The sequence below is a fragment of the Nansenia antarctica genome, assembly GCF_963989245.1.
Source record: "Nansenia antarctica genome assembly, chromosome: 20".
Taxonomy (NCBI): Eukaryota; Metazoa; Chordata; class Actinopteri; order Argentiniformes; family Microstomatidae; genus Nansenia; species Nansenia antarctica.
The window spans coordinates 14,557,582-14,567,581 of NC_137693.1; the positions used below are offsets into that span (position 1 = coordinate 14,557,582).

The 10,000-nt window shown below is 39.7% G+C and overlaps 1 protein-coding gene across 2 annotated transcripts in view; it reads right to left on the reverse strand.

Annotated features, from left to right (window-relative positions):
* Nucleotides 1–10,000, reverse strand: part of LOC308174604 (vacuole membrane protein 1-like) — a 70,426-nt gene that overhangs the window by 23,168 nt on the left and 37,258 nt on the right. For both annotated transcript variants that reach the window (XM_080549705.1, XM_080549706.1), the window contains exons 8-9: nt 3,651–3,731; nt 2,832–2,948 (exon numbers count right to left, since the gene is read on the reverse strand). In XM_080549705.1, the coding sequence (XP_080405831.1) occupies nt 2,832–2,948; nt 3,651–3,731 (198 nt within the window). The remainder of the gene's footprint in view (nt 1–2,831; nt 2,949–3,650; nt 3,732–10,000) is intronic.

The following is a 10,000-nucleotide window of genomic DNA, read 5'->3' on the forward strand; positions in this document are numbered from 1 at the left end:
ACCCCAACACCACACTCGGTGTCTAAACAGGCGGTCAGCACAAAAACAGCCATGAAGCGGTGCCTCTGTCATCTAGGCCAGGAACAAAGGTTCTGAGCTGTATGACACATCACCCAGCACAGACACGCAGACAGGGACTCAGGTCAGGAAATGACACAGGGGGCAGGGGTGTGGAGTTACTGGTGATTAAATAAAGAACAGTTTGACGGAGAAGAGAAGGGGTCGGATGGTGAAGTGACGGGATCAGGAGACGTGTGTGTCACACTCCTCTCAGGCTGTGTTCCTAACAGTACCGGGGGGTGGGGGGAGTTAGATGACGGTTCCTGTCCAGTCTAGATCCTGCTTACTCACTGGGCCAGCATGGCCATTAAGGCTCACATTAGCCCCAAATCTCCCATTAGGGCAGTCATTATGGCTCTGTTTACCGCCGGGCCCCCTACTGAGAAGGCAACCAGGAAACACTAGAAGTAGGATAACATGGCCACACACAGATCTGGAAACGTCCAGGGATTAGACCCAGCCCACGTTTCGTCGTTGACCGGGGGGGGGGGGGGGGGGGGGGTGGGTTGGAGTAGCTGAGTTTTTGATTGATGGGTGGTAGCTGGCGCTAAATCGAGGGCGATGCGGTAGATGGTGTCTTTTTTTTCCTCCAGGATCTGGAGATTATGGAGATCCTGGGCTATTCAGAACACATTGGGGGCTCGAGCCCACATGCCCAGGGCTAACGACACCCCTGGCCACACAAGAGAGAGGAAGGCTAGGTGACATCCTCTGTTCTCACAGGTTTACACTACATGGTTTTGCATGACAGGCTTCAGAGGGGAGCTAACAGACAGTACAGATAATAGCCATAACAAGGAGCTATCCCCTCATTGTGCCATTCAAACTAGACATCATGACTACAGTAAGTTATTTATGTTAGTCTGTGTGTCTGAGAGCCATTTCATCACAAAGAGCCATAACTAAACTTGGGGATGTGGAAATCAGAATATCACCGTATTGTGAATGACTTCTGCCTCATTGTTTTGGCCCGTTGGTGTGTTGAAAGAGATATCATCGAAAAATACAATACCCAATATTGTATTTTGAAAATATAATACTTCTGCTAAACCAATGAGACATTTCCTCTCAGCTTTCACTGGTCTAGTTCTAGTGTCTCTGTCCACCTAAACTACTGGATTTGAAATCATTCAAACCTTTCAGCTTCATAACTATAAAAACAAAATGCATAATCTCCGTTCTATCATCAAACCCTTCTAAACTAATTCCGATAAACAATTAGTAGATATCAGGGTTTTAAATCCCTACAACATTCATCATCATGTTCAGTCAGAAATGAGCCTTCAGAGCATGAAAGGGTCAAAGCCTGGTGAAAAGGCCATCCTTGGGGACCGGTGTGTCATTCCCTACAGCAACTGATTGTTCCTGTGTTGTGAACGCACCTGATCTGCAGGTAAAACCCAGCTCTCAAAAGCCCTTTGAAGCATCCAGGCTGCTGAGACTATTACGCCCACTCCAAAAAACACCTTCAAAATCCCCCGATGCATTGTTTCCCATTGGCCCACGAGGGAGAATGATCACAATTCACACATCACATGGTCCCTTCACTCCCTCTCTCATACGACAGGTCGTACACAGCTCTGTCACACATCACATGGTCCCTTCACTCCCTCTCTCATACGACAGGTCGTACACAGCTCTGTCACACATCACATGGTCCCTTCACTCCCTCTCTCATACGACAGGTCGTACACAGCTCTGTGGCAGTAGAACAGGGTCCATGTAAAACAACAGTGTGGGAATCTAATAATAGAATTCTCCACATTCTTTGCAACACAAGGAGAAAGACAAGAGGAAGTGATAGAGGAGGGTGATAAGGTGAGCCTGGTTGTGTGTGTGGTGATTGGGACCCTGTCAGACATGGACACACCTATGCTCCCCAGCCAGGCCAGAGGCCCCTCTGACAGATGCTATGGTGCTGCCACCCACGCCACTCTCTGTATCATCTAAGAGGGGCGTTGGTTATCTTACAATAGGGTTTGGTTTATGACACCACCCCACACCCACAAGGTTCCCCCTCTGCAGGGGTATCTAACCAAGGCTTTCTGAAATACTGTATCCTGACCATCACTGGTGAGAGAAAGGAAAATGTCTTTTTTCCCACCATCATCTTATTCCACATGACATCAGCTGCTTTTAGATTAGTCATTTTTTAGTCTGTGGTTATAGGTTGATTCCCAAACACATTACGTTAGCCAACGTAATCCGTGAAAGCATTCAGACACAGAATCTACCATTGCACAAAGAGGATTAAGAAGTGAAAGGAGGCATAATCTGATTCATTTGGGAAAAGAAACATTCAGATTAATCTTTGATACAGTAATCTTTACGTTACACTTCCAATATTTCCATATTCAAGTTATTCTAGAGTCCTAGTGGAGGATGTGGAGGATCCCTGACAGCTGCCTGCAGCTGCTTTCATAAAATGGAGGTCCCCTTCCTCCCCAACTGCACAAAATGGCCTCCCTACTCACAGTAGAGTACAGTGCTGGGAAATTATCTGCATGTTTTTGCTATCATATCTGACACATTTATATTCCAAATAAACTAAACTACATAATTGACCAATTCTTGAAGCATGTTTCCATCTGAGAAACTCTGATATCAAACTATGAACCTGAAGTACCTTCTTTGAAACAAATCAAGATGAGAAGTTGAAGACTTCAAAAAGGGTCTGAAAAGCTTCATTAATCATTTCATTCATATTGCGTACGAGAGGTTTTAGGTTTCAACGTGCAATACAGTACGTGATTGTTCTGTATTGTACTCACCTGAATGTGCATTTTGATGACTGCTTTTCCAATAAGTGTTGCTCCAAAAAAGGTCCAAAAGGGGACCAGAAAATGTCCACAGGTTATTCCAGCAAGATCAAACAATGGGTTTGGAATCTGAAGAAAAAGATAACATGAAAAATTTATAAAAAGAGTTAAAAGACAATCTAATCACGAGTGCGTGTGTGTTTTATCAGAGTGCATTGACTTAAGATTCTAATGTTTTATCAGGGATTTTGCACTTGAATGAATGAATGATCTTTATTGTCATTGGACGGGTACAACGAAATTGAAATGCAAATGCTAACAATCAAAACACCGTCCTAAGATAATAAAACACCGTCTAAGATAATAAAACACAAGAATGAGACATAAATAGACATAAATATACATAAATAGGGGGATATACCTAAAAGTAATCGGTAGGAATCTGATTATGTATCTATTATGTAAACTTATATACTATATGGCCTATTCACAGGGGGGTATATAGACAGGGGGGTGTTAGCATGTAACTATGTACTTTTATAAACATATAAACATATGAACTAGTAACTTACTTAAGGGGTAAATTGATTAGTGTGACAGAGATTGATAATAGCCATATGAAATACATTTCAAATCATTGATTTAAACTCTGTTTGTTTGAGATTTGCATGATCAACATTTCCTTTTAAATCCAGTAGTTTTATGTACAGAAACATCCAATAAAGATGACATTGAAACTGCAGTCTCTTTCATGTGTTTTAGCCCTTTAATACAGGCAATGTATTTTCAATGTATGTTCTACAAAATAAGTTAATATGTGATTTCACTTACAGAGGCGCAGGCTAGAATTCCGAAAAATCCAACACTCTGGACCATGTTCTGCACCGCTAGTTTAGCTCTGGTGGCAAAGTCCTGAAAAGAAGCAACATAATGGCAAATATTTAACAGATCATTCTATATGGACCATGTCATTCTCATTAGCATTTACATTGTACACAGCACAATGTACGCATCATTAATGATTAACGTCAAATCACTTGTAATCATTACATTTAATTTAGCTATGGAACAAAGACAGCTATTAACATAATAAGCAGGCATTTTTAGCAAATGGTTATTGTTTTAGAAAACCCCTTGAACTATCAACAAGCTCCTGCACATCATATATCAAACTATCATCATATCATACTATATCAAAGATGAACTCATCGCCTACTTTTAAAATGATTACCCCAAATATTTATTCATTCTGTTATTCATTACTGAACTGAATCATTATATGAAGTTTAATAGGCTTATTGACAAGGTGTGATTCTTATAATAAATCTGATACAATCTTTGTATAACCAACATAATGCTAATTGTTCCAATAAAAAGGATTAGGTTAATGTTACAGTTGTTTCCATAACATTACTATCTCAATCTCTCTGGGGAAATATCGGAAAAGGCAAGTGAAATTAATTTGTGAATTTTGTTGCAAATTAGTCTTTGGAGTTACAGGTTTGAAAGATTTGAGACCAAATATTCTAACATGTAAGATTAAGCAGAAGAAAACATATTTACACTACAGAAAGTAGAGCATTTAATCTTGTTGTGTTAAATTTGTTGTGTTTCAGATTAACGCTTAAACCATCGTTCTACATGAATATGACCTCACACAGAAACATTCAGACAAATGTTAAACAGTCATAAAATCATTACATTTTAGATGCAAAAATTAAATAGTGTACAAATTAAACGAATAACTAATAATTATCCTTTATATCAAGTGAAGCTATTTCTCAATAAAGACATATGCAATAAACAGATCAAACACCAAAAGGTGTACATATTTCACACACATATCACAGATCACAGCAATCATAATGCCGTTTTTTATCTGAAAATTATAAAAAAATTATGAATTGAGAGATCAGGCAAACAAAAGACAGGTCTACAATAGACACAAGATTCAGACTTATTTCATGAATTAATTTCAGTTAATGGGACTGCAAAGTCAAGCTGTACAAGTTTGTGTTCCCTTTCATAGAATATCCTTATTTAGATTTGTTGTAACTTCGCATTGCGCTCATTTAAATTCAACTTGTGTCTGTAGATTTTTCTCAATCAAACTAGGTAGTATAGGGGATGTTTTTGTTGAGGTCATTAACTGTGTGTGCACGGAAATTGAACATGAAACAGAGGTTTAACCACACAGGTTACTGAAACTAACCAAATCAACCCTTTAATGTTCTGCTCCAAGGACACATTTCTATCTAGTTTTCACAATAGTGTGACATGCCTAATTGCTCCTCGGAATGTAGCAGTTTTTGTTCAACAGAATAAACTGTGTGAATAAACATAAATGCTTCACCTAACACACATCTAATCATAACAAATCACCTAACACACATCTAATCTTAACAACCACATTGCAAACTCATCCAAATACCTTTTACACTGGGACATTTATAAACTGTTAACCCTATAATAATATATATATATTATATATATCATCTTACCTCTGAAGACATGTTATGATATTTTAATTAAATTCAATATCATTGGGAATGTGAGTGCAAGACTAGACTCCTTGGTCATTGAATGACTCACAAATTCTTACTATTTCTGCTGCTTTTCCCCCACATCTCTCTTGACAACTCAACAAAAGGCTCTTTTCAAAGCAATGACATGGTTTTTTCCTGAATATACCTTTGCTGGGAAGAGGAGGATTAAACTGCTTTTGATGTAATTTAGAATATTTCTGGGAACTGTGTTGGATGGTCAAGGATTCCTCTAGATTATAAGGTAAATGGCTATACTTGTTTGATGATGTATTAAACATCCAGAGCAAATACCAGGCAAACTTGTATGCATGTGCTGAAAATTAAATACCAATGCTTGAAACATATTTTGGCTGATTTGAGAACACATTTTGAGGCAGCATAAAGATTTGAGTTCTCTTGATGTAAGTAAATGTGATTTCTGACACAATATACATACTCTGACTGGATTCTAAAATGATACTCTGTAGATATTCAATATCACTGGGAAATTGTATTTGGTTAATATAAAATCTATATTTATCAATTTAGAACACAGAACAAGCAGTTTGGACTGATTACTTTGATTGAGAATAGAAGACTATTTCAACATATAACTCCATATAAATAATATTTTCTTTGATATAAGTAGTAATAGTTATTCCATTAACTGTATATTTAGTACAATAAGAACACACAATATTTGTATAAAGTTCTGTATTGACCCCTAAATAATTGTACCTTTAGTTTACCTTGATTATACCTCCAGAAATATGTCTTGAAGCAGTTATTGGAATGATATTTAATAATGTGTTGGTACTAAATGCACATGGTGGTATGCATGGTAACATAAATAACACAACTGGAAAATTATAAAACATTTGAAAAACTATGAAGTCGCCAGGTCGGTATATCTCATATAAAACATTATATACAGTAATTCATATGACATTTACTCACCATATCTCAAACACTTAACTGACCATAACTCATAATTATATTAATTGCTGTGATTACTGTTATAACTTAATAGCTGATTATCAAAGTGTTTAATTTAAGAATGTTACAGTTTACAATATAAGACAGGATTTTCCCCGCTGCATATTATGCAATGACCTTTTCCAAACGTCACGTTTTGTAAGAAACTGATCAATGCATGATGTGAGCAGCAAATATGTGAACACCAAACAATTATACTAATTACCTTTATGAGTGAAAATCGTATTCATAAGACTATCACCTTTTTTTCACACACATACCAATAAACTGTGAAGGTTTGAACTTGGGAGGGGGGAGAGGGGGGGAAAGTCATGATCATGCCTAATATGGTCAACAAAACCAGTACAGTAATGATGCAATTTCTTCAACAGCGGGACCCAGCCCACTGGAAATCTGAGAGGAAGGAGAGAGGGGGGGGGGGAAGAATATAAGAGGGGGTGTAACTGACATCAACTCTGATTGGCTCACGTTTTGAATTTCTCCCTCAAATGATATCCAATCCTGAGTGTGTTCCAGGAGGATAAGCCAGCTTCTTTAATTCTACCCTTCTGTTTCCAGACTCTTTATGATTTTTTTTTTCTAAATATGGGAGACAGGGCTTGCCGTCTGCGGGAAGGAATGTGCATGGTTTCTAGCTGAACCACCAACTGAACCACTCTGAACTGTCTGTTGACCGCAAACACCTGACAACCACTGCCTGGACAGTGTAGAGATTCACACTGGACCACATCACTGCTATGGAGATGCACAGTTTACTGAATAAATGAGATTTATTCAAGAACATATTTTGTAGTACATTAAGCAGAGTTCACTTTTACACTCACATGATTGGGTGAGTATCAGGAAAATATCTACCTCTGCGCTGAGTGAAATGACGGTCCCCATGGGAACGGATATGGGGCGTACACATGACATTGTGATTTACTATAGCTGGACTTTCCCTTTCTCTCCTCCTTGTATACCTTCTCCTTTATCACAAAAGAGTCCGGTGTTCGCAGCTCTAGACACCACACTATCTTTGTTGTTGGCAGCTCTAGACACCACACTATCTTTGTTGTTCGCAGCTCATGGAAAATCACCATCTTGGCCAGGCTTCTAGCCACGGCTGTTGCCCGCCCCCATCGCCACTGTCCCCCAGGGCAGGGCTTACCAGCAATTAAGATTTAGGAGATCTTGTCAAGGGTGCAGCGTCATTAAAACCATGGGAGCATAGTTCCAGTATTTGGCCCTCAATTGCTTTACTCAGCATTCTGCTCAACGCCCACATACAGTATCAAGCTGCCTTCAGTGTGAGTTTTGATGTAACGTCTGTGCGAATCTGATCTAGCGGTAATATGTTCAAACTAACAATTAATGCTCCCATCTCCTATTACACATTTTTAGAAAAGCAAATTTTTTTTGCAAAAATGTACCTCTGACAAATTCGACACCTTAAGAGAAAGATCCCAAATAGGTCTGGAAAGGTTGAGTGACTGTGTGTTGCCGTAGACTTACAGTACAGTGACTGTTTGGTCATTAATCAGACCAGATCGTGACGTTAATTGGCTGTAAACATGGCTGAATTTCATTGGACCTGACACAAATGACATTCAACTATCTGCGTCTGTGCACAATCTATATTTACTGTTCTGAAAATGTTCCACACAAAGGGGGAGAAACGAACAGTATATGTAACATAATAGTTTGAATACCAACGGTCACTGCTGCCAGAGAAGTGACGGAGATTGACGTAAATAGGAGGCAGGGAAAAAAAGAGAAGCCTCGTCTGTTTCCCTGAACATGTAATGATATAGCAACCTCATTCTGAATAGCTGGGACTGGGAAAAATACTCTATATAAACAAACGGACACTCCATGTTTAGGATAACAACATCCCTTAATATAAATGTACACCATACATACAGTATGAGTCACTGTACTGACATAAGAGATACTGTGTTTTAGTGCGGTTATATGTGTTATATATGAATGTGGGAGGATTCTTTGAGTTTCTTAGGGGGTTACTTTTGCTCCAGTGAGTGGATAAAAACAGACCGAACAGGCAGACGACAAAGAAATCAGCATCTGGAAAAGTTAAGTGTCAGTTGAGGAAAAATGTATGTGTAGCCTATATACAAGTCAATACCCACACACAGGTTTTTTTTCTCTCTCTCTTTTTTTTCTGAATGAAACTCTTTCACACACAGAAGAACACACATCTCCAGTGGGGCACGAGCCTGACAGGGAGACGGATAAAGTTCATTTCATTAACTCCTTACAAGCCTTGCTGCCTCTCTCACACACTGGTTACAGGAAGTGGAGTGATTAAGGGTTCCTGACACAACCGGAGCCATAGTCCCCTTCTAGAAAATGAAAATCTATCGAGACAAAGAAAAGCGCCCCCAAGTCCACGTTGACAAATTCTTTAACAAGCTGTGGTTAAAGGGAAGCTGGTTTTACTCTGACTCACCCCCTCCTTTCAAACAGTTTACTGGAAATAAAGGGGGAGGAAGAGGGAGGGGGCATTTTCAGAGAAGTCACGTGACAAGGCAAGGCAAACCACAGCACAGAGAGCCTTTGAGTGCAGTAGGCCAGGGGGAGGCAGGCACACGCCCAGTGCAGATGGCTCTTATTCGGGTTACAGGAGATACGATCCTGGGAGTTGGCAATCAAGAATTCACAGCGCCGCTTAACCCTTCCCATGCTGGACAAAAACACACACAACCACTCCAGGGGATGATTAAATCATCATGTTACCTTTAATAGCAGAGAGAGTTGTTATATATTGGAAATATAATCTAGATAGATTCCCAGATTCATTCAGGCACATCATAAGAAGGGTCATCCAAAAGTTCAATTTCTCTACGATATAAAAAAAAAAGATCAAATATTGCAGATTTTCATGACATCAATGTCTGGACATCTGAAACAGTCATGACTTCATTTTTCTTGAATCACATTCAGTCCTGAATGAAAAAAAACATCAGTCCTCTGCCATCACTCACGTGCACTGTGGCTGGAAGTTGGCATGTGCCGAGGTTCTGAGAAATACCATTGGGTTTAAGTCAAGTTGCTGGCACCCTGACACCCTATGACCTCAGAGTAGCAGAGGAGAGACTCAGCATCTCAACCAGCCCTGGTGCCCAAACAGACGTCACACACTCTCACAACACTCTTTAACCATTTCCTGTCCGCCACGCAAAAAAACAGAAAAAAAACAAACAAAAAAAACCAAACACACTCTCATTTCTCATTGGATACTATCCACTTACATGTCTGCTTTCTACCTTTTGCTATTCTACATTTTAGAAAAAAACAAAACAAAAAAACAACAACAATATGAGATAAATCCATCGAATCGGTGTCGATCACCGCCGTTAACGTCTCCTCTCGAAAACGGACAGTCGGTGACAAGCGAGCGGGTGATGAAAATCAGAGACAAAATAAATAAAGAAGTAGATGAAAGAGTGACCCCGGCGCTCTCAGGTCCATAGGATGGTTACGACAGTAAAGAGAGAGAGAGAGGGAAAAAAGCCTTCCGACTGCTCCGGCTCCTCCAGGGGTGTGAGCAACCTGCTGCCAGATGCTGCTGTCCACACACACACACGGTGGCCAGACCAGAGATAACAGAGAGATACACAGAGAGAGAGAGAGAGAGAGAGAGAGAGAGAGTGTATGAGA